The 25,936-nt window shown below is 32.5% G+C and overlaps 1 protein-coding gene across 1 annotated transcript; it reads right to left on the reverse strand.

The window, feature by feature from the left end:
• Positions 1-9,932: 9,932 nt before the first annotated feature.
• Positions 9,933-15,618, reverse strand: LOC139866848 (type IV inositol polyphosphate 5-phosphatase 3-like). The gene is made up of 10 exons (XM_071855140.1): positions 15,482-15,618; positions 15,197-15,326; positions 14,802-14,870; positions 14,022-14,094; positions 13,824-13,928; positions 12,386-13,226; positions 11,567-11,751; positions 11,343-11,451; positions 10,529-10,671; positions 9,933-10,433 (listed from the first exon to the last, which is right to left on the reverse strand). Exons 1-10 carry the CDS (start codon positions 15,542-15,544, stop codon positions 10,241-10,243), a joined length of 1,911 nt encoding a protein of 636 aa, XP_071711241.1. The 5' UTR covers positions 15,545-15,618; the 3' UTR covers positions 9,933-10,240.
• Positions 15,619-25,936: the final 10,318 nt, after the last annotated feature.

Genomic DNA, 25,936 nt, shown 5'->3' on the forward strand with positions numbered 1-25,936 from the left:
CAATAATCTTGTGAGCTTTGGTTGCGGTTTTCTTCATAATGGAACCACCAGCTGCTGTGTCGATGTCTTTTCGTGTTGCGACGTTGACACCTTGGTAGAATATTTGTACTATTTGATAAGTGTCTAAACCGTGTTGAGGACATCCTCTCAACAACTTTTCGAATCTTGTCCATGCCTCATATAGAGTTTCATTTGGCGTTTGCGCGAACGTAACAATTTCTCCTTAAAGTCTCACGGCTTTAGATGCCGGAAAGAATCTTTTAAGAAATTTTTGAACTAAGACATCTCATGTGTCAATCGCACCTTCAGGTAACGATTCTAACCAATCTTTGGCTTCTCCCTTTAAAGTCCAGGGAAACAACATGAGATAGATCTGTTCATCCTCAACTTCTCTGATTTTGAATAGAGTACAGATCCTATTAAAGGTTCGAAGATGTTCGTTTGGATCTTCTTTTGGCGTACCATTATATTGGCATTGATTAGTTACCATGTGTAGGATTTGTCCTTTAATTTCATAATCTGGCGCACTAACATCTGGCCGAATAATGGCGTATCCTTGGCCAGTGCGTGTAGCTCTCATTCGATCTTCCATACTTAGAGGTTCCGTTACTTCCATAATTGAATTTGTTGAATACGAATCACTAGAGGATTCTGATTTAACGGTTTGTGGTTCAGGAGGAATGATTATTAGTTCAGGATCTTGGAATTGTCCTTGAATATCCTCAGGGTTATCAATTGTGAAATCGGGTTCAAAATATGGATTATCGGAAATTCGAGTAGGAGTACTTGTTCGACTAGATGATGATTCTAAAGAAAAATCAACGGCGATAATATTGGCTAGATGTCTTGATCAGGTTACAGGTGGTGAACGTATGAAAGGTGGTGAACGTTTTGCTCAGTGCATTCACTGAATATCCTATTAGTTATAAAGATAAAAATTATATAAGTTATCAAATTAATAGACTTTTCTGATTTTGCCCACGTTTCGAATAGCCAATAGATGCAGCAGGCAGCCAGGACCCTTTAAATCAGAAGTCCATAACTCGCCACTAACAAATCCAACTATTACTACGAACCGGAAAATTTTGGATGTCTATCAATTTAACCGCTTAAAATAATTTTTCGTCGAAATTTAAAGAAAAGAAAAAAATTCTATGTCCTAAAAACTATAGCATAGAAATGAGAAAGAAAAAGATTGCGTCGAAAAACGTCAAAAAATAAAAGGTCGAAAAATAATCGTCGAAAAACAAACAGTCGAAAAATAAAAATAAGAAAATAAAGCGTCGAAACTTAAAAGTCTAAAAACTAAATATTAAAAATTGCGCCTAAAGGAATTAAAGCTTAAAAGGAATTCTATATCTAAAACGAAAATAACTTAAAAAGGTACTAAAATTTATTAAATACTAAAGCGATAAGCGACGTCGTAAAATTCTAAAGCGCCTAGATCTTAATCTAAAGAAAAAGCACTTAAGGAATTTTACAGCAAATCTTAAAAATCTAGAAATATAAAATAACTACGGCAAATACTGAGATAAAACTAATTACGAACGATAAAAATACAAATTACGAATTAAACGATTAAAAAGACACAATTTATAAAAAGATACGAAAAATGATAAAATTACTTATTTTTATAAAAATATTATTTTTATATTATTATTTTATAAAAGTACTAATTTATAAAGTAATAAGACTAATTAAAACTTATAATACAAAGTTAATTAAAACTAAAACTAATTAATATTGAATTAAACCCTAATTATAATTAATAATAATTAAATTATAACCCTAATTTCGTAATAAATGCAGGCTGGGTGTTTGACCTGTCAAACGGCTCCGCGAGTGCGGTGACACGTGCCAGAAAAGCTCCGCGAGTGCGGCGTTACGCAGTCTCAGATTGATGCATGCCAAAATATGCAGGTTCAGCATAATTTTTGTTTTTTTTATGATAGAAAATATACATAAAATAAAAATAAACTTATATTTCTAAAAATAAAAATACTTTTTATAGACAAATCTTAATATATATATATATATATATATATATATATATATATATATATATATATATATATATATATATATATATATATATATATATATATATTATAATTTTTTTAACACTTATTACAAAAACAATATATTTTTACAAAATAAGAAATTATATATTTTTACAATAATATAGTTTATAATAATATAGCGTTTTTCACCGAGTCCCCGGCAGCGGCGCCAAATACTTGATGTGCGAGCGGGGTAGTACGAAATACTATTATATTTTTATTGCGAAATACTATTAAATACGATACAATTTACACAAGTAATTTATTTATTTATAGAGTGGATATACCTAAACCTTGCTACAACACTTATAGGCAGTGTACCTAATCGTAGAGTAGTGTAGTTTTTAGTAAGTCCGGTTCGTTCCACAGGGAGCTAGTTAAGTTTAACGCTATATTTGTTAACAACTATATTTATATATATAATTATATATAGTAATAATAATAATAATATGAACGGTTCGATGTAAAGAAAGTTTGTCTTTTAAAAACGAATGCAATATTTGTAAAATGTATCATATAGAGGTCAAATACCTCGTGATGTAATCAACTATTGTGAATCGTTTATAATGTATATGAACGGGTCCTTTCATTAATGACCGGTTTGTCGATTTTAAATAAAGCGTAAGGATAAATGACGATAATATAAATGACAGAATTTAAATTGCGATAAAGTAAATTGCAGTAATTAAAATGACAGTAAATAAAGGTACGATGAAATATGAAATAAAAGTATTATGCTTATTTAAACTTCTGTAATCATGATGTTTGACGTTTTGTTTTTAATTTATTTATCTGGGTTAATTGTCCTTTGTCCTGGATTTATTTGATACCTATCTGGTTTTTGTCCATAATAGTCCATCGGTTATAATTATAAAATGCTCGTCAAATTAACCTTATTTCCGAAGTCAAATATTCCAACTAATTAGGGATTCGAACTGTAACAAGGTTTTAATACTTTGTTTAATGATTACACCAGGTTATCGACTGCGTATAATCCAAGGTTTTAATACTTTATTAACAGTTACACCAATTATCCTTGTATGTAATCCACCCCTGTTTTAATGAGATATGAATATTAATTTACCCACTTGATCAGAATGAATAATCAATTACCCAACCCAAATAATTAATTAAATGATCGTAAAAGATGTCGTATAAACGTCACTAAATAGGACATACATAATCATTTTAATAATTATTAGATTAACTAATAGGTTCGACAGGTTCCAATGAGTTTTCATTCGATTAGACAATATCCCCTACCTATTAATAGTCAATAGTCCAATGTTCACAAGTGTCGGTCTTTTGTCCAAACCCTAGTTATGGTATAAAATCCAATAACCCCGTCTTAATATTTAGCCTAACATCACGATTACTTCGGCTCAAATAAGCATAATAATAACTTAGTTACGATACATTAATTGAAAAAGGAAGAACATAGCTTACAGTGATTATTTATCGCGTAGCGTTACCCGGACAGAGTTTCGACTTTAAAACCCATAAAACATTTCTTACAATAACCCAAATTATTATTAATATTAAATTAAACTTAAAATTAAAAATATAAATATATATATATATATATATATATATATATCGATAGATTGAAAGAAAGGAAAAGAAAAAGGTGTGTTTGATCGAGCAGAATTCGTTCCCTTTTATAGGCCCACTCTGAACTGTGAAACTCCGCGAGTGCGGAGGTTTTGTTCCTCATAGCTCCGAGAGTGCGGAGCTCTGGATTCCAGCTCACCTCTTGATTAAAACGTGGGCTGCTTAAAAATATAATATATAATAATATATATAATTAATTATATATTATATTATATTCTTGTGCATAGTTGACTTGTAATTTTAGCTCCGTTGAGTTGTACGTTGATGCTCGGTTTATGTCTCAGTTCCGAATTTTCGAATGCCTTTTCGTACGCTTAGATATCTTGTACTTTGCATTTCGCGGCTTGTACTCTTGTCATTTTTAGGCGTTTCTCATCAATAAATTGAACCACTTGGATTGTACTTTGTACTTTTTAGCTTTTTGGTCATTTGCGTCTTCAAATCGTCGTTTTCTTCTTTTGTCTTCGCACTTATTTATTTAAACGATTATTACATAAAAATAGAACAATAGTAACTAAAAGCTTTACATATTGGAAGGATATTGATATTAAATATATGTTCCTTTTTAGCATTATCAAATGTCATCTTCAATAATGACATCTCCCCATTGTAATTAATTTGCTCAACCCAAACTTGACAAGGAGAATTATCAACAAAAGCTGTAACCAGTTTATCAATTGGACCCGGGTTATATATTTCGATCAAAGCAAACAACACATCTGATCTTTTAAGTTGGTGTGAACAGCTATTGACATGTATTACTCTTCCAAAGTTTTTTGCAACTTCTATAGAGCAATTAAAAGAGGCGTAATCATAAGGAATGCCCGAAATAGCTATTTTGGCGAATCTAGAATACTTACCACTCATTTGGGTCATTGGTATGACCTCTAAAAATTTGTCTTCCCTTAACGATGGTCCCATGGTCATCCTTTCAAAGCTCCGTTGATCTGAACATTGGATGATGTACCCAAATAGGCCCTAAGCTGAGATTGACTTTATGGCCACGAAACGCCCTTTTAGCCACTTAAATAATTTTGCTGCACAAATTGGGACCTTATCGATAACTAGAGCAGTTAAGTGTAACTGCTTGCTAATTTCCATGTTCTTAGAAAGATTGATGGGGGGTGATTTTGGAGAGGTTAAAATTGGAGGACGAATGACCTGTGGTACTGATCGTGTGTTCAAATTGATGTCATTTTTTGTGAAGTTTACCGTTAAGGTCATTCCATTAATTATAGTGCCATTCATATGCTTCACCACGTTAAACGCTTATTGAGTGTTTCCCAATTTGACGAAAGCAAACGAACGTCCTTTTTTCCAAGAGATGGCCACAATAGACCCATATTCCTGAAGAAAGTTTCTAATTGTTGAAGGGTTTGTGAAGCGTGATAGGTTTCCCAAGAATAGAGTAGGTTTTTGTGAGAAGGATTTGCGATTGGTGGAGTATTTGGGGGTATTCGTTTGTTGGTTTGAGTAGGGTGTTTTGATGGGTATTGAATTAGGGAAGGTGGGTTGGAAAGGTTGAGAGTGTTGGGAGGAGTGACGATGGTTTTGGGGGTTGGGATGGGTGGTTGGATGGGTGGTTGGGTGAAGTTTGGAGGCTGGGTAATTGAAGTTGACTGGATGGGATGCCATGAAGGTTGCTAGTTTGGAGGCTAGACAGGTAGCAAATCACTTTGCGATTTGTATGGATATTTTGAAAAGAAAAAAAAGCGAGTTTGTTTTTTGTCACAAACTTCTATTGCTATTTTGAGTAAAGAAGAACCAATGAAAGTTGTTGCTCTTTTACGAGTAAAGAAGAACCAATGAAAGTTAATAATGTGTTCTTTGTATATGGCATATGTTCTCGATTCATGAATCCTTAAATAGCAAATCCGAACTAATTGTATTTTAGATTTAGAAATAGCATAAGACATGTTGACAAATAATAAAAAGGCTTCGTATAACCACTGAAGCTTGGCTTGAGTGATATGAGGTGGGATTCAATTTGGGTTACTCCCAACCCAGGTTCAATTCTACTCCAAGCAGGAAATTTTCAACCTTTGATGGTACTGCCAACATCAATGCGATTTGGGAAGGTCACTGGGGGGTTTTCCCAACCTTCGATGGTACTGCCAACATCGTCGCGAATTGGGTTTCCTCCTAACGTGTGTGTGGGTGACAAATGGGAATATTCGATGTCGATATCGCCATTCAAAAAAAAAAAAAAAAAAAAGGCTTCATACGTTCATACGTTGAATGTGGTCAACTGGATTTAATTTTAATTGGAAGGTATATTTCTGTCACTTATCTTTTGATGATGGATCCGAAACTTTCTGTAATACTGCATAAAAAAATATGCATTCGTTGAAATTTATTTAAATATAGACATCTTTTGTGACCGTTTCAAAAGTTTGAGGCGAAGTTGATGATATGTATATAATGTTTTCATGGTAAATCATTATTAGTTCAATGTTGAAGCTCATTTCATCATAGAATAAAAATTATGTACCTATATATAACTATTTTAAGATAATTTGTGAGTAGCCGTGCAACGCACGAACTCATAATCTAGTATTTATATATATAATATATATATATTGTTTTTCAAAAAAAAAAAAGATAAAAATAATATTTGTTGTTTTAAATTCAATAGAAGTTAGAGAACATACTACGGAGTACTAACTAAATAATAAATGGATACTTAGATCTACTTTTTCACGTTTTCATCTCATCTCCGGTATATTACTTTGCTGATCTTTTTCAACTGCCTTTCATCTCCGGTTTGTAGTTCCATCCTGTTTCTCCCTTTCCGGCCACCGGCATCTCGCCGGTAGTCCGGCCTTTTTTTCTCCTTGTTTCTTTTTCCCGGCTGTCTGTCGCTCTCCCTTTGGTGGTCGGAGTTTTCTCCGGCGGTTATAGCCACCACTCACCGCCGTTTTCGTGGTGATTTTTGGCTATGGTTGCTTGTGAGTTTCTTCACTGTCGTCGCGTTTCTTCTCCGACTTTGGTTTTAGTTGCTCTCTCCTTTCCGGCGGTGGTTCCGTGGACCACCACCTGTTGGTGGTGGTCAACAGTAGACCGTGGGTTGAGGTTCCCTTCTTCAGTTTCCCGTTCGTTTTTTGGGTGTTGCGCTTCACGGTGGCTCACCTCCCCGTTGGTGGTGGTCACCGGTGGTGGTGGTGGTGTGTTGACTGGTTCCGTTCTCTGTTTGGAAACTAGTCGACGACTATTGGTGGCGGGGGGTTTTGATGGTGGTGGTGGAGGGCACGTGAGCCTTGTTGGGGGTAGGGGTGGGTTGAGTTGTGGTTTTGGGTGCGGTCTTTACCTTTTCGAGGTGCTCTCTGGTTTTGTCCAGGCGACGATCTCCCAGTTGGAGATCTGGTTCAAGATGCGGGGGTTCGTTCGGATTTTTGCGGTTAGGGCTTTTCATTTGACGACTCAGGGAGCAGTGCGGACACTGGTTTTTTTCTATTCTATTGTTGCGAAGGCGATAGGCGTTCTTCCGATTGCTGACGCCGTTATGTTTGTTAAGTCGTGTGTCTGTGTAGTATTATCGGTAGTTGAGATTCATGTGGTTATAGATTTAGTTGTATTTTGGTCTCCTTGTAAAACGTGATTTCTCTCCCAGTTGGTGAGCCATTTGAATAGGTTTGTTTAGTACGGCTAGAGCTCGTTTTTTGGATTCTCTTGTATCGATTGTATGAGTTGATCTTCGGATCTGTTATTAATGTTATCGTTTTTTGCTAAAAAAAAAAAAAAAAAAAAAAAAATAAATGGATACTTTATATCCTAAAAAAGGGAGAAAAATATCTTACTGATACGACGACCCAGATAAAGCAACATTCGTTGGGCGGTACTTGGAAGTAGCGCGCATGCATATTCATTCTTTGTCGTGTATTCAAATTTCAACGTCTTAAATGATACGTAGTATACTATTAAATAAATTATTAGTTCTAGATATATTGCATTTTATAAAAATTAATGAAAAAGAAAAAAAAACAGAGTCCAATATGCTTGATAATTGTTAACCACAATAATAGTAACCTGACACGGAACAGACCAGTTTAATTTATTTTTATTTTTTATTTTTTTTTGTTTTTTTGCGACGAAAAGAGAACGAATTTTATTAATAAAGAAGAAGCAAACATATTAAAAAAAAAAAAAGAAAAAAAAAAGCAAACATTTCATCATAATTATGAAAGGCGCCTATAACAACAAAGTTACAACTTGAAAAGGCCACTCGCTAAATTCTAATAATGATACGTATAATGATCCGTCTCAAAACAAATAAACATCCAGGCTAATATCTTACCCGGCACTGTCCGTCCCGGAAGAAGGGCCCTTTCCCAACAATCTTCCGGCATCATCTCAGCAACTTTACCACGCCGGACGAACGGCTAGTAGGGAACGTCATACAAAAATCAGCCCGGATGACATACACATAACCGGCATCATGTAGCCAGTCATGATGATTGTAACCGTGAAGAAACACTTGAGTAAATAGAAAGCGAAACCTTCCTGGCTAGACTGAGAGCTCCGTGATACCTTAGCCGGAACCGACATACTGCTGGTACCGTCACCACTTCCCGGCTCAGTATCCCAACCCGACATAAAGACACCTTCCCGGGACAAGCACGCCGTCCCGGAGAAAGTACGCTGTCCCGGAACAGACACTTTATCCCGGGACGAATACTCGATCCCGGAGCAAGCATGCAAGCAAGTTGCATGCCACGTCAGCCATATATATATATATATATATATATATATATATATATATATATATATATATATATATATATACACGAATCTAGGAAAGTCTATTAGGATCTGCTTGATTATTCCCATGAAAGGGACATGTGCCACGTCACCCCTCGGGATCGGCAAAGTTTGTTACAACCATGAAAGGGACATGTGACACGTCATCATTCCCTCACAACATCTATAAATACGCTAACAAGATCATTTATTCACACAACACTGGATGCATTAATGTTACTCTGCCCAAATTATCTACGGTAGCATTACTCCATTCGTTCTCTATTCCGATCGATGCTCCGACCATCACCGGAATTAATCCTCACTTTTAGATATTAACTTGTTCTATTTCGATCAAATAAGGTTAATCTAATCGATTGTTTTACGCCCTTGGAATCCAGATTCTAAATTGGGGTTTGCACAGTTATTAGAGTTAAAACAATCGACTCACTCTTTTTTCCAAATCAAGCACTCAAACCCGAAATCTATTCATACTAATCGATTTTGGTTTGATCATCTAACAAAAATCCTAACGAACAAGTATTAAACTGAGTGGTATAATAGATCGAGATTGTATTCCCATACTTAAAATTGGTGATTATAACATAAAGTTGAAAGTAGAGGCTCATACGAAAACTTTGAGCTTGATTTGATGTACAATGGAGGCCCAACAAGTGTATCTACCATTAAAAATATAATCGTTCCTTGCGAGCCACATGGCCCATAGAGTTGCCGGCCCAATGAGCCTCCAACACTTTTTGTCATCGATTCCCATCTCAAAATACCAATCGGATGAAAAATTAACGACCGAAGAGGGGATAACCCATCTAATGTTCCACCATTTGAAAAGAGAGGACCAAATCTTGAAAAACCACGGGCAATGAAGAAGTAGATGATCAATCGTCTCGATTTCATGATTGCACCACACGCAAACAGGAGGATGATCAAGAGGCAAAATATGTCTTCGAATCAAAACTTTCTTGACCGAAATGCTATTTTTACAAGCTAACCAATAAAAAAACCGAGATCTTTGAAGGAACTCAATTATTCCACACAAAATTACACCGATCGTGCACATGATGTTGCTCCAACTAAGCCATTAATCGAACGGCTTCGGCCACGTTGTATCTACCCGAAGACGAAGGCACCCAACAAACCTCATCTTCCTTATTTGCAACTACTTTGAAAGAAACCAAAATTGACAATAATTCGTGTACTATAATAGCATCGAACTCGGTTAAAGGTGAGAAAAGATGAAGATTCCACCCTTGCTGTTTGAGCTCTAATTGAACCGGGAATCGAAAGAAAGCTACCTTTGCACTTTGAACCGAACACCAACGAAAAAGGTTCTCGAATCGATCTTTTAAGGTGAAATTACCCACCCATTGGTCATACCAAAAAGACACTTGTGACCCGTTGCCCAACTTCCATTTCCATGACTTTGATCCCACCACATTAGACATATTCCCTGTCTGGCACAATGTTTATTACTGTACTATATTAAACATTTTCATGATATGCAGCTCATACAAATGTATGCTTTTTTCATACATTTTAAAATTAAGACTATTAACACCTTTTTTCATTAATATAATACGGAGTATATACTATTAACTCTACAAATGTGTTGATGCAAAGTACGAACAACTGATAACTGATGCATGCGCTATTTAACTAGTTAAATGAACTAAAGCAGGAAACATTATAGGTCATGCCATAAGTGGCGTTAGTACTGTAAAGTGTAAACCATTATTTAAGTTGCTTCTGCTATAACTCGCCGATAAGTAGCACCAAGATGATGTCATCATAGGCTAAACTGAGCAGTTTACCATTTACGCAATGAGAGCATCATTCTCAATCTCTGCATTAGTAAATGTAAGCGCCTTTTGCAACTTTCGTGTTGAAAAAACTTCAACTTCTATCATATATAATGCAGTTACAGGCCGATGGTCCGACAGCTTAAGTTCAGCCCTTCGGTAGCTCAACTGTCTTATTCCTTTACCGAACGAAAGTATGCGGTCACACCTGTCACAAAAACATAAGACCAATTTTTATTAACAAGTTGAGATATGAGGAATATGATGTTGGGTAATCAAAAAGACTATGTTTATGATATGTACCATGCTGGGGTCCGCCTTCCAACTTTAGGATCCTCACCGCAATATTTGTTTGAATTTTGCTCGTATTTGTACGTTGGTGGAAAATTTACAACACCTTCGGACCATCCGTCAAATGCTCGACCTTTTCTTAGCTCCCGACTTAGCTGCAAGAATAATCAAGATGTCAATTTAGGGATGCGTTTGATAAATCGGAATGATTAAGCGCCAGATGTTTTAAAATCTGAATGATTTAAAGGTTCTGATTGAATTTGGTTCTGAATGACAATAATATGTATGATAAACATCCTAAATGGACTATATTAATGATTTTAAATCAAGGTATTAACCTTGTAAATGAATAAATAAAAGTATATAATTGTTTAATAAGTGTTCATGATATAATTTCAAGAAGAAGATGTTAAAGGAAATGGAGGTGTTGAATGATTAAGATAGTGTTCATCGTCATTTGTCATTCAATTGTCACAAACAAACCTACTGAATGCTAAATTGTTGAGCATTCAGTGTTGAACCATTCAGTTAAGAGGCAATCAAACGACCCTAAGTGTCTGTTCACCAGTAAATAAGGTCTGGTGAAGTTGGCACTAGGGAGGCAGAAAATCACGAACCCCGCAACTTAAGGGTAGGGTTTAGGGACGGTTTATAAGGTTTTGGGGGCATGAAGGGGAAACTATATATGGAGCCTAATTTACGCATACCAAATTTGTATTTCCTTAATCAACTTGTAAGTGGTAATACTAGTAGCGAAGACTCGTACAAAAACGGAGTAACTATATCAAAAGTACAAGGAAGTATTTAAGAAGTAAAAGCAACATACCTGATCATGATCTAACAATTTGGACCACTCATTTCTGGAAATCAAGTCACATGTCTTCTCATACGACAAATTGAGACGGTAATTTAAATCACCCAACCAGATAATTCGTCTGGAAATATATATATAAGTTACTAATTAGATGAGTATTTTAACAACAGAAAAACCAGAATTATGTAAAAATCAGCAATTAGAACATTTAGAAGATAGATTAGTCTCATACATACTCATGGTTCTTTATCCTCTTGGGGAGAGTGTAGTTTAAAACTGATTTAAACCGTGTTCTTTTATGTATTTCGTGAGTATCTGCATTTCTTTTAACTATATCAGCATCTTTTTCGCCAGACGATAAATGAGTGCAGATGAAACAAAATAGCGTCTGATATATTGACATGCTCACTGATATTGATCCCTAAAAAATGAAAAGTTGAACTTTAGCCGGATTATTATATTTGATAAATAAACAATGTTTGCGCATATAAAACTATACCTGGCAATTGAGACCCATAGCTTGAAATACGGGTCAATCGTGTTAGGTATTTAACCAATTGGGTTCATATAGAAGTTAATAAGTGGGTCCATATTAGACTCATATGAAGCCTAACAAATATATACAAGGTCCAACAGGTCCTTAATGGGTCTTAACGGGACTTTACTAGATTTTAAAAGTATTATGACCTAGAGGTTTTGAGATTATAAAAAACTTTGATAAACGGGTATCGACCCAACCCGGCCCGACCCGACCCATTTAGACCCAATTCGTTTATCTAAAAAGTTCGACCTGTTTTGACCCAAACCCGTTCGAACCTCGACCTAACCCGACCCGTTTGCAAGGTATAATAGAAACCATCACAGTTGATTCTAAAATTTACATGTATATAGTAAAAAATTCGACCCGACCCATTTAGACCCAATTCTTTATCTAAAAAAAATTCGACCCGTTTTGACCCAACCCCGTTCGGGCCTCCACCCAACCCGACCCGTTTGAAAGGTATAATAGAAACCATCACAATTGATTCAAAAAATTTACAGAGATAGTAACAGACCTTGTTACCTATGTACCCCATCGCACCGACACCAACAGCTGACACGTGTACATTTTGTATATGCTTCCTTAAGTGTCTACGAACCCATATGGTTATAAATATTCCAACCATTTGCTTGCTTAAGATTCTCACATACGGGGATCGTTTTTTTCTGTACATTGTGGAATCAAGGTCTAATTCAACAAGAAAAGCTTCTTCTGGCATAACTCGATTGTCAACGTTTATATATGACTTAAAAGAACTATATGTTCTAAAAGATCTTGAATCTTTGAATGAGTATATCGTCTTTAAACGGGTCGGTTTATCAATTAAACAGTGACCCAGTAGGTCCAATGGTGGCTCGATCCAGCACAAGCCTATACGCTCGGTTCCACTAATTATTCGGCTTAACTTTTTAGTTTTAACCGGGCCCGATGTTTTCACATTATCTTCATCTTCAGATTCTTGAATTGTGAAGCGGTTTACTTTATCAAGTGTCTTTTGAGCGGAAAACCGTTTCTCTGAGTCCCCATTAGTTTCCATACTCAAAAGGGTGCTCAAATTACCAATTTGCCCTTCTACTGGAGTATTTATGCTGAGGTCATCAAAGTTAGATACCTCAGCGAACGACTCATCTTCCTCACTATCACTTTCTAACATTACTTCATCTTCTATATCTGGTGCATCATCAGATGGCTTAAATCTTGATGGTGAACAAGGGTTACTGTAGCATTTGAATCTAGTCTTTTCGGGTTGTACTTTATTGAGGGTCCCACGTATGACGTTTTCCCATGTTGGGACTGGACGGTTATCTTCAGCTCCAAATATATTGCCAGCATTTAAAGGTATGATCTCCTGAAAACTGAAGTTTTTCACAAATACAGTTAGTCAAATGAAGATCTGCGGACCATGTGTGTGAAGATGTGGTTTAAAGGTCTGTATGTATGCTGAATATTGAAGACTGTTTGTTTTTATGTTTGCAAAATAACTTAATCATGTCTGCAACACTTAAAAGCACATTTCTAAGTCTGCGAGATTGCAGACAAAATAAGAAATTATTATATCTTATGTCTTCATAAAAACAAATAGTCTGCACTAAAAACGTCTGCGAGCGCGCAGACATAAGACATAATAAGGTATGCACACCGAAAAGCAAACGACACCTTAGTCAAATGAGTAAAGCCCATAATGAAATGAGACAGCATACTAAAGAGATTCGTTATAATTATGGAACGCATGTAAGCAACAAAACATGATTAATACTCCCTCCGTCCCACATTAATAGTCAACAGACAAAAAACACACAATTTAAGGGAATGTCATAAAAGTACTGTACTTTCAGTTTACTTTCCAGTTTTACCGTTACTTTTTCTCTCTTTTAATAATATCCACATACATTAAGGGCATGCATAAACGCAACAAAACATGATTAATATATTATAAGCAATTAAAGACTTACCCGATCACATATATGTCAGCAGGATTATCTATATCAAGCAATTCGTCGATATTCAAGCCTTTTGGGGGAAGTTTTCCTCCAACATTCCAAGTACTAACTGACACTCTAGTAAAACAAAGTAAATAAATAAATAAAAAATACTTAATTTACATGTAATGGTACTCAAATAATACAGAAAAAGTGGGAAGGCTAGCACACTTGAGTTCTTTTGCATCGATGTATTGTGCTCTACAGGTCTCTGACTTTCGTCTTCTTGACCTGGGAAAAGCTCCTAAAAAGCACAAAAGATTACAAACTTTTAATTCGGTACCAAACTAGTACAGATACCGGTAGCTGAAACATACGAGTACCAAACTGATTATATTGGTACGGTATTTGGTACTGACAATATGATGAAAAATGAAAGTGGTACCAACCGGTTCGGTACGTTTCAGTACCGGTACCACACTCATCCCTACCTAGCAACATATCTTAGACTGTCAGGGAATAACCCGGTTAAGCCGCGTATATCTGAGCAAAAAATACTCACCCTTCATGGTAGCTTTAATAGGAAAAACCTTATTCGTTTTTTAACGACTGTAGATTAAAATATATAATTCTAAAATCTATTATGCGGTCCCTTTGTATAGTCGACGAATATATTAGTATAGCATTTATTATACAAAAATAAAGCACATGGTATCTTAATCCAAGACATTGATACACCTATGATAAAAAGTTGAAAACGACTCTCAGATGTGCACAAATCCTTTAGTCGTCAATTCATGTGGCCTAATTTGTTAGTATCCTTTCAAGATGAACAAAAAACACATGGTTCCTTATCTATGAGCTTTTATTTTTGTATTTTGAATGGTGGCCAAAGGACTAAGTGGAAGCGTACAAATAAAGCATCTAGCAATATCTTGATAATTGTATCTATTTCACAAGAATAAAAATGAAAAATTAAAACTACAAATTGGTAGTTTTTTCTTTGTTTACCATTAGGATCACTCTGGAAATCAACTCCTTGTTTATATCGCGATTCGTTCGGCCAGTCACATGACTCTTCTGTGAACAGAAAAACATACAAATTAAAACTGCAAATGAGTTCATATATCTATATCACATACAGTGTAATTGCAGCAAATAGTATTCAACATATTCATTTATACTAATATTGTAGGCTTGTAGCTGTTTTGATATAAGAAATCTAAAAATAAGTGAACAAACATATTAGCACCTAAATAAGAAATCAAAACAAAATCTCTTAGAAAATATAATTAATGAAACTTAAACTGATTATAGTCATTTCAAATCTAAATTAATTTACAAAGTTGAATATGAATCTATATCTATGTAGAGAATTAAATAATTGAAATGTATAGAGGAGTGACCTTCAGCATCAGATTCGTAGATAATATGAGCATCATCATCGTCTTCTTCAAGTGGATCAGCGCTGTAATAATCTGAAGTTTTAGTTGAACGATTAAACCACTTTCTCATTACCACTCTTCCCCATAATAACTGTAAAAATTAATTTTAATTAATTTTCAGCTAGTGAAGTAAAATCACCGATTAAACTATAATAAAATAAACAACAAAGAGAAATTGAAATTGAAGATGAGGTAAAATAATACTATAAAAAACGGCAGTACGTAAACATAAATGTACGGATATACCTCAGGAGGTTGATTGGTTGTAGGGCGAGGATGATGATGATGATGATGGTGTTTGCGATTCATTTAATCAAATTATTATTTGAATATTGAATTGAAATTTGAAATAAAGTTAAATAAATAAATAAAAGGAGGGCGGAAGAGGGTGAGAGTATATAGGAGGAATGTTAAAGTGAATGTGATGACGATGACAGATTAGACCACTCGGCATAATATTAACGAAACGGAACTGGAATACTGTACAGCACCACTAAAAAATGACTTTTTACAAAAAGCTATGGAGTAATAGAGTAGACTTTTTGCATGTATCAGTGAAATAATTTGGGTTTGGGGTGTAATTTGTATTAATAAAAATTTGTGAATATATATTTTTTTGTTAATGCACTTATAAATTGTTTTTATTTTTATTTTTATTATCATAAATTAGAGGAGCAGGAAATTTAACTTGACGTGGAATCTTTTTTTTACTTTTTTTTTTTAGGATATTTTCAGAAGGCAAACTTTTGAATGTCAATTATTATTATTATTATTATTATTATTATTATTATTATTATTATTATTATTATTATTATTATTATTATTATTATTATTATTATTATTATTAGACAAAATTGCTTAAATGGTCCCTGTGGTTTGTATTAAAATGCTGGTTTCGTCCCTATGCTTTTTTTTGATGGATTTGGTCCCGTGATTTGCAAAAGTTGTTGATTTAGTCCCTGTGACTGACGGCCGTCCAAAGATTCCGTTAACTCTAGTCATGTGCCAAACATGTGAGGGTATTTTCGTCTGTTTCTTTTCTTTACTGACAAAATTGCTAAAATCGTCCCGGTAATTTGTATCAAAATTGCTTAAATGGTCCCTATGATTTCTACAACTCTTTCTTCCTATTCTCTAAACCTTCTTCTCCACCCAAAAATAATGACCTCTAATATTGTGCATCAATTAAATCACAACACGTTCAAAATAAATTGCAGGATCAAAGTTCATACTACACAAACCCACAATAAAAGATTTCTACAGTATCTATCATCTAATTAAAACTACAAAAAAACAAAAAAACAAAAAAAAAACAAAAATCTAAATGCTTTCGATCATCTGTAATCTTATCCAAAAATCAAAATCACTGTTATTCCCCAAAATTAAATATGTTCTTCCCCAAAATTAACTTGAAATCAAAATTAAAATTAAACTTAAAATGAGTTTAATACAGAGACTTTTTGTCCAAAACCTTTTGATTAATCAAAACAGATGCAATATGCATAATCATCATCGACTTCTCGATTACAATATGAACAAAACTTTCACCACATATATATGAACAAACAGCATAATCCAAATATTTCATCACGTACTTCTCCTTTTTCTTCACACCCTCCTTTTCTTCTTCTCCTTTTTCTCACACCATCGATGTCAACAACCATCAGCACCGATGTCCGACGACCTAGATCTGATTTAGGTAGGTTCGTCTTCACCCTCGTCAGTTGCTGCTGGTTTTGGTGTTAATATCAATGAGATGTCAATTCCAGCTATTAATTAACCCAGATCTGCTATTTAACTGGGATCCGTCCATTCAGACACGGCGGCGATGATTTGCAGATTTCAGATCTCCGATTTGTAGGTAACGATTTTATGGATATGATTTTATGGATAAAAAATGTGGTTTATGGCCGATTTTGTTTCTCGTTTTTGAATTGAATTTAAATGATAATGAATGTGTGGTTTAATGAATGTGTCGATTTAACTCATATCTGTTCAAATTTTGTAATGTTTTTTTTCTTTTCTTTTAATGTATGAAAATGGAAATGGATTTGTATTTTGTAATGTGTTTTTGGTAATGAGTTGGTGTTTAATTCTAGGTTTAGTTTTGTGATGAATTTGAGTTTAGTTTTGTGATGATTGAGGGTGGAAATTTTCATGGTTGATAATGATAACTGGGTACAAGTAATACAATATATTGTACAAGTTTTTTTTTTCTATGAAAAAGAGAAGAAAAAGGAAAATGACATGTTTACCCTCACATGCATTGCACATGATCAGATTTAACGACTAATTTAGACGTCCGTCAGAAGTAGGGACCAAATCAGCGACATTGGCAATTCACGAGGACGAAATCCATCAAAAAAAAATCACAGGGACTAAATCAGCATTTTGATACAAACCACAAGGACTATTTCAGCAATTTTGTCTTATTATTATTATTATTATTATTATTATTATTATTATTATTATTATTATTATTATTATTATTATTATTATTTATCCCTTATATACTAAAAATACTCACCGATTCATGTCGGTGTGTCGTTTTGTATCACATAAATAGTACGTTTAGCAAATTAATTATAAGTATTTGTTTAGCGTGTATGGTTAAGTGTGTGCTTCTGAGCAGCAGGTCAGGCGTTCGAAACTGCCTTACTGTTTCTGGTTCTATTTTGCGTTTTAGGCCACGAGTCTTACACATGTCTGTATATGTGCCCGTACCCACGAATATTGCGGATTTTTTTATCTTCCATTAGCCCGTGGATCATGGTTAACGAATTTATTTTTAGATTCATGCCCGTACCCACGAATATTACGGATCATGGGTTTACCCGCAGATCTTATCATGAAGTATATGTAAATTAAAGTATTCCAACATCATAAATAAAATATCATTACATAATTCAAATTGACATAAACAAACACCATCCAATGATATACCCATGTTTATAATATAATAAAATGAAAAAACATATATGGAGTACCTTTTTTTGCTAATATATACGAAGCTACAAAGTTTAAATTAACAACCAAAATTTAGTTGCTAAAATAATCATAGAATAAGTTGATAAATTACTAAAGTGATAGATAAAATTAGATTTATTTAAATTGCTTTAATAAACGAAACAAACAATATAATACATGTAATGTGTAGTTGTGACATGCTCTAGTTACTAACAAGTTCGATACCAAAATGATATGATAATTGTAGAAACTTATACGGAGTAAATTACTACCTATTGACCATTTATTTAAGGTGGCGATTTTCACCCATTTAGAACGGGTATATCCATGGATTATTTAAACGGGGATTACGGATTTTCGGATCAAGTTTTACCCGTAACGGATCTATTACATCCATCACCTACCCGCGACCTGTCAACGGGTACAAGATTACATCCATCACCCACCCGTGGGTAAAGTTTTTTGATTTTATCCGCCCATCACGGGCGCGGGTACTCGCGGTCTCGGATTTTTTGGATCCATTGCCATCCCTATGTTATGCATGTTGCATTGTGTGTTGCTTTTATGTTCTATGTGAAAGGACCCGTTCATATACATTATAAACGATTCACAATAGTTGATTACATTGCGAGGTATTTGACCTCTATATGATACATTTTACAAACATTGCATTCGTTTTTAAAAGACAATCTTTCTTTACATCAAAAATTGACAGGCATGCATATCATTTCATGATATCCACTATCCAACTATAAATTGATTTAATAATAATCTTTGATGAACTCAATGACTCGAATGCAACGTTCTTCGAAATATGCTATGAAAGACTCTAAGTAATATCTTTAAAATGAGCAAATGCACCGCGGAAGATTTCTTTAACACCTGAGAATAAACATGCTTTAAAGTGTCAACCAAAAGGTTGGTGAGTTCATTAGTTTATCATAATCATTTATTTCCATCATTTTAATAGACCACAAGAATTTCATTTCCAGTTCTCATAAATATACGTCCCATGCATAGAGACAAAAAAATAATCATTCATATGGTGAACACCTGGTAACCGACATTAACTAGATACATATAAGAATATCCCCTATCATTCCGAGATCCTCCTTCGGACATGATATAATTTCGAAGTACTAAAGCATCCGGTACTTTGGATGGGGTTTGTTAGGCCCAATAGATCTATCTTTAGGATTCGCGTCAATTAGGGTGTCTGTTCCCTAATTCTTAGATTACCAGACTTTAATAAAAAGGGGCATATTCGATTTCGATAATTCAACCATAGAATGTAGTTTCAATTACTTGTGTCTATTTCGTCAAACATTTATAAAAGCGCATGTATTCTCAGTCCCAAAAATATAAAGGGTAAAAAGGTAAATGAAACTCACCATACTGTATTTTGTAGTAAAAATACATATAACGTCATTGAACAAGTGCAAGGTTGGCCTCGGATTCACGAACCTAAATTAATTATATATATTTATGTGTTGGTCAATATTTGTCTAACAAATTAGGTCAAGTCATAGTGTACCACAATCCTAATGCTCGAGACTAATATGCAAAAGTCAACAAAAGTAAATTTGACTCAAAATAATTTCCAAAAATCTATACATGATTAATATATAGTTTAAATATCGTCGTTTTATATTTTTAAATATTTTTAAAAGATTTATTAGAGTAAATAATATAATTTATTTATTAATAAATAAAATTTTATATTATATTTATATAATAAAATTTACTTTTATATATATTAAGTAATAAAATTTATAGGGTTCATTTAATATTATAAAGATAATATGATAGGTATTATTAAAGTAAGTTATTACACGTAGTAAAATATGTTTGTATCAAATATTTATTTGATAAAATAATATCTATAATGATAGTAAGTAAAAGTTGTATTATTTTGTAATAATAATAATTATTATAAAAATATCAATATTTATAATTACTAAGATGACATTATGATAAAACGATAATTCTAATTATGATAACTTTAATATTTACGATAATTTTTAATATTATCTTTAAAATAATAATTCTATTTAAAATAATAATAATAATAATAATGATATTTTATAGTAACAATGACATTTCTATTAAAATGATAATTTTTGTTAAAATGATAGTTTTAATACTAACGATAATTCTAATAATAATAGTAATGATAAAAATAATAAGAACGATAATTTTATCTAAATCAATATCTTATAATATTTTAATTTCATCATGATACTCTTACCCATTATTTCCTAATCGTTTCGTTTAATAGCTTTTAATCGTCTTTTATATCGTGTTCGTAATAATGATAATAATAGTAATCAAAATAATTAGGTGTTACAAATATTTGTTTTAATTACACTAATATTAATAATGATAGTTACTATAACATTATTAACGATAATACTAATAATTATCTTAATGATAATATAGTAATAATAATAATAACAATAACAATAACCATTTTTAAATAATAATATATATATTAATAATGATAATAATAATAATACCAATAATAATAATAATAATAATAATAATTGGATAATAATAATAATACTAATTATAACTTTAACGATAATAACGATAGTAATAATAAAAAAAATAACAATTTTTAATGATAAATCCTTTTATTGATAAAGATAATAATAATAATAATAAGATAAAACTAGAACGGCGATAATAACGACGATAATAATAATCATTTTTAATAATAATACAAAAATTCGATGGACTATAACTTCAAATCCGTTCATCGAAATCATTCGATATCTAAATGAAAAGTTCTTAATTTTTCGCTAGCTTTCCAACGACATGCATATCTTATACCTTATCTCAGTTGCATATATAACTAATTCAGGATTCAACATAACCTAACTAAAGGCAATATCAAAAGTACAAACATGCATAATCCTATATACTCGAGCACTAGTCAGGGATACACTATTAGTATGTAAAAGTTAAATTATGAGTACTCACGTATCAATATTGAGATTCAATATTGCAGGAAAGGTACGTAGACGCAACGGATATGATAAACACTATATTGATCTCACGAGCATACCCATGAACCATACCCAATCACCTCCATAGCTATAACTCATAATTTCCTTAATCCAATCCCACTCGAAAAACAATTTCGAAATCACTAGGACAGCACTCTGACGTAATATTTTATGTATACTAATAATATCTTGAAATAATACGGAGTAAATATATATATGTAAATCGATTGAGAGAGTTTAGAGAAAAATATTTTCAAGTTTCTTATGAAATAATGAAACCTATTGAATTCTATTTATAATAGATTTTTAAATTATTAAAGTGAATTATTAAAGTATGAATTATTAAAGTGAATTATTAAAGTATGAATTATTAAAGTGAATTATTAAAGTATGAATTATTAAAGTGAATTATTAAAGTATGAATTATTAAAGTGAATTATTAAAGTTAAAGTAAAGTAAAAATAAAGTAAAGGTAAAGTTTAAGTATAGTAAAAGTATAAAACTGTGTACGTATAATACGCGTATAAATATATATAATATTAATTTAAATCGTTATATATATTTAATAAAATAAAATATAAATATCGTTATCTTTATCATACTGGTTAAGTAATGAGTTGTCAAAAGTGGTTCTAGATATTTATAAAAGTTATATACGTTTTAATAATAAAGTTCTTTTTAAACTGAAAACGTTTTTGTACGTTTGAAACTAAATCAAATAAATATAATAATTTTATTTTCCAAAACCAAATATATTTTTAAGAATCATTTTGTTTAAAGGTTAAAATAATGGAAATCGTTATATCATAAAATGTTTTAGAAAAGTAGAATCATATATATTCATAATAGGTTTCAAGTTTTTAAATTACAGTTTGTTGGTGAAGCATGGGATAAAGTTCAAAGGTTAAATAAACGTATGAAATCATCTTAATGAAAAATGTCGAGTTACATAACTTGTCGATATCCAACATCTAAGTTATTTACACTTCACGTTCTTACTTATAAATCACTTTACCATTTTCCGAATGTTGTCAAAAAGAATAGATTTCTTAAATCACAGTGGACCTCATAACATAGACCCGTAATCATATCATAATGTATCTGATAAATCAATCATTTGATATTATCTTCTAATTCCATCGATAAACATATTGAAACAAATACGTTCATGTAAAGTATTATACGTTTAATACTTTATTAATATTCTCAAGTTATAATATATATATACATATATATACATATTTATTTATATATAACGGTTCGTGAATCGTCGGAATTTGGTCGAGGTTATAATGAATGTATGAACACAATTTAAAATTCTTGAGATTTAACTTAACAAACTTTGCTTATCTTGTCGGAATAATATAAAGATAAAGTTTAAATTTGGTTGGAAATTTCCGGGTTGTCACACTATGTTGTATATCCGTATACGATTTCTTCATTAGGCTTTCGTTTATGGAATTGCCGGATTTTTTGTCTGATTTTCTTTAACGCTTACTTTTCATTTATGTGGTGTTGATTTTTTTTATGCATACCTTGGTTTATTTTTTTCGTTCGGCTATGATAATTGGTCGTTAGTATTATAATGCCTCCTAAAAAAGATCAAATAAGTTTGTAGAAGTTTCTTCGCCATCTGCTCCTAATGGTGGAAGTAGCAGTGCTTGCTCGAGTTCTTCAAATACAAAACAGAGATGTGTTAGAAATACATCTTTTAATGACGAGAAAAGTGTTGCTATATTTTGTGGATGAAGTAATCGAAATCGATATGTTGGGTCTTCTGTTCTGGATGCATATGTTGTTTGTGGTAATAGCAATGTGCAGATGATTCGTCCCTATAATATTATAGGTATGTTTATATTATTGTGTCATGTTGAATTTGTAGTATTGTGATTGACTGTCCTCTTTGTTAATAATTATGTTTATGAATGTCTGATTGACAGGGTATGTTTCGCCTGTTTGTAGTTCTCAAAACTCATTTTCTGTAACGCTCAAGGAACGTGATATAGGAGTTGCTCTTCTATAAATTGACATATATGTGTTATCGTAGTGATGAATGTTACATTTTAATGTGCCTGTCTGGTTTCTACTTTTGGTTTGCATAAGTGACCAACACTCATGATGATGTTGGTGATTGTAAGTGTGCATGCCGTTATTGCGGTGCATTTTTTTGGTATGAACATCTCTCTCTATATATCTATATCCAAAACTAGTATTGAGAGGCTTAAATTCATGAATATTTTTCTATTTTAGCTTTAAAACCTCTCAAACTTTTAGCATACACTACTTCATTGTCTCCCTTTCTTCCATGTTGTTCTCCTTTCTACTTCTTTATAACTTCCACTTACCTTTTAGTTCCATTTTAAATACATCAATCAATTCTAATCTCATTATGTGCTTATAAAAAAACAAGATGACCATCATCCCAATATCACCAAAAACATAGTTTATAAAGACTTTTTGCGGACTATATTTTGTCAACAGGTCATAGTATACATACATAGAAAATGCATTATCTACTTATCGGTCTTATATCTACACACTAATTGCCGAAACTTACTTTATAACATATTGATGTTCATTCATATTTCAAATGTTGCATAATGGATCAACAAACGCATGTGAATCAAATTTCAGCTTTGCGATCAGGGGACGTGCTCAAAATAATTGAAGCAGTCGTTTACAGGCGTTGGATAGTAAAACGACCAAATAATCCAAGTCTAACTAGATACAGTTGCATTCTCCTTGACATACATGTAAGTAAATTGTGTATACACCAACTCATTTTAAGTTATAACTATTTAAGAATTACTACCAGTTTACTATCTAAACTTTACTAATAACTCAATCAATAAACCACATGAGAACGCCATTCAAGCCAATATGAACTACAGGGACAAAGATCATTATGAAAAAAATCTTTGAACCGAATTCAACATTTAGAATCTCAAATTTCATATGTGATCCTACCAAAAAATGGGACCAAACAATCGTAAATCCAACATCTCTAATATTCGAATTGCAAACGGACTTCAAGAGCATACCAGCAGTAGGATATCAACAACGCTACTTCGAATTCAAATCATTCAACCAACCAAAAGGTACACAATGACACGTAACGCTACAAGCATACTGAAATGTCCCGTTCATATCGATTATAAACGTTTCATATTAATTGATTTCTTTGCGAGGTTTTGACCTCTATATGAGACGTTTTTCAAAGACTGCATTCGTTTTTAAAACAAACCATAACCTTTATTTTATCGACAAGGTTAAAAGGACACCACCTAGATTATCAAGAAATGATAATCTAAAAATATCACACTTACACACTACCAATACATATTGGTTTACAATATTAATATGTTACAACAAAGTAAATCTCGAATGCAGTTTTAAACAATATTATACAAGCATGCTGACACCAAATCTTGTCCATATTTTAGCATGCAACAGCGGAAGCTCTTAATAATCACCTGAGAATAAACATATTTTGAACGTCAACAAAAATGTTGGTGAGTTATAGGTTTAACCTATATATTTATCAAATAGTAATAATAGACCACAAGATTTCATATTTCAATATACATCCCATACATAGAGATAAAAATCATTCATATGGTGAACACCTGGTAACCGACATTAACAAGATGCATATAAGAATATCCCCTATCATTCCGGGAAATCCATCGGACATGATAAAAAAGAATTCGAAGTACTAAAGCATCCGGTACTTTGGATGGGGTTGGTTAGGCCCAATAGATCTATCTTTAGGATTCGCGTCAATTAGTAGATCTGTTTACTAATTCTTAGGCTACCAAGCAAAAAGGGGCATATTCGGCTTCGATCATTCACCCATATAATGTAGTTTCATTTACTTGTGTCTATTTCGTAAAACATTTATAAATCTACATGTATTCTCATCCCAAAAATATTAGATTTTAAAAGTGGGACTATAACTCACTCTCACAGATTTTTACTTCGTCGGGAAGTAAGACTTGACCACGGGTCGATTCACGAACCTATAACAAATATGTACATATATATCAAAGTATGTTCAAAATATATTTACAACATTTTTAATACGTTTTACTGTTTTAAGTTTATTAAGTCAACTGTCCTCGTTAGTAACCTATAACTAGTTGTCCACAGTTAGATGTACAGAAATAAATTGATATATATATATATATATATATATATATATATATATATATATATATATATATATATATATATATATATATATATATATATATATATATATATATTATCTTGAATCAATCCACGACCCAGTGTATACACGTCTCAGGCTAGATCACAACTCAAAGCATATATATTTTTGGAATCAACCTCAACCCTATATAGCTAACTCAAACATTACTGCATATAGAGTGTCTATGGTTGTTCTAAATAATATATATACATGGGTCTATATGATATGTCAAAACATTTGTATACGTGTCTATGGTATCTCAAGATTACATAATATATTAGAATACATGTATAATACAATATAAGTTAGCTAGGATATGATTAATATAGATTTGTTACCAATTTTCACGTAGCTACAACAAGCAAAATTATCCAATCTTGTTTTACCCATAACTTCTTCGTTTTAAATCCGTTTTGAGTGATTCAAGTTGCTATGGTTTCGTATTGAACTTAAGTTTATGAATTTAAACAGAAAAAGTATAAGTTTATAGTCGGAAATACAGGTTACAAGTCAATA

Source organism: Rutidosis leptorrhynchoides, chromosome 9, assembly GCF_046630445.1.
Source record: "Rutidosis leptorrhynchoides isolate AG116_Rl617_1_P2 chromosome 9, CSIRO_AGI_Rlap_v1, whole genome shotgun sequence".
NCBI classification, from domain to species: Eukaryota; Viridiplantae; Streptophyta; class Magnoliopsida; order Asterales; family Asteraceae; genus Rutidosis; species Rutidosis leptorrhynchoides.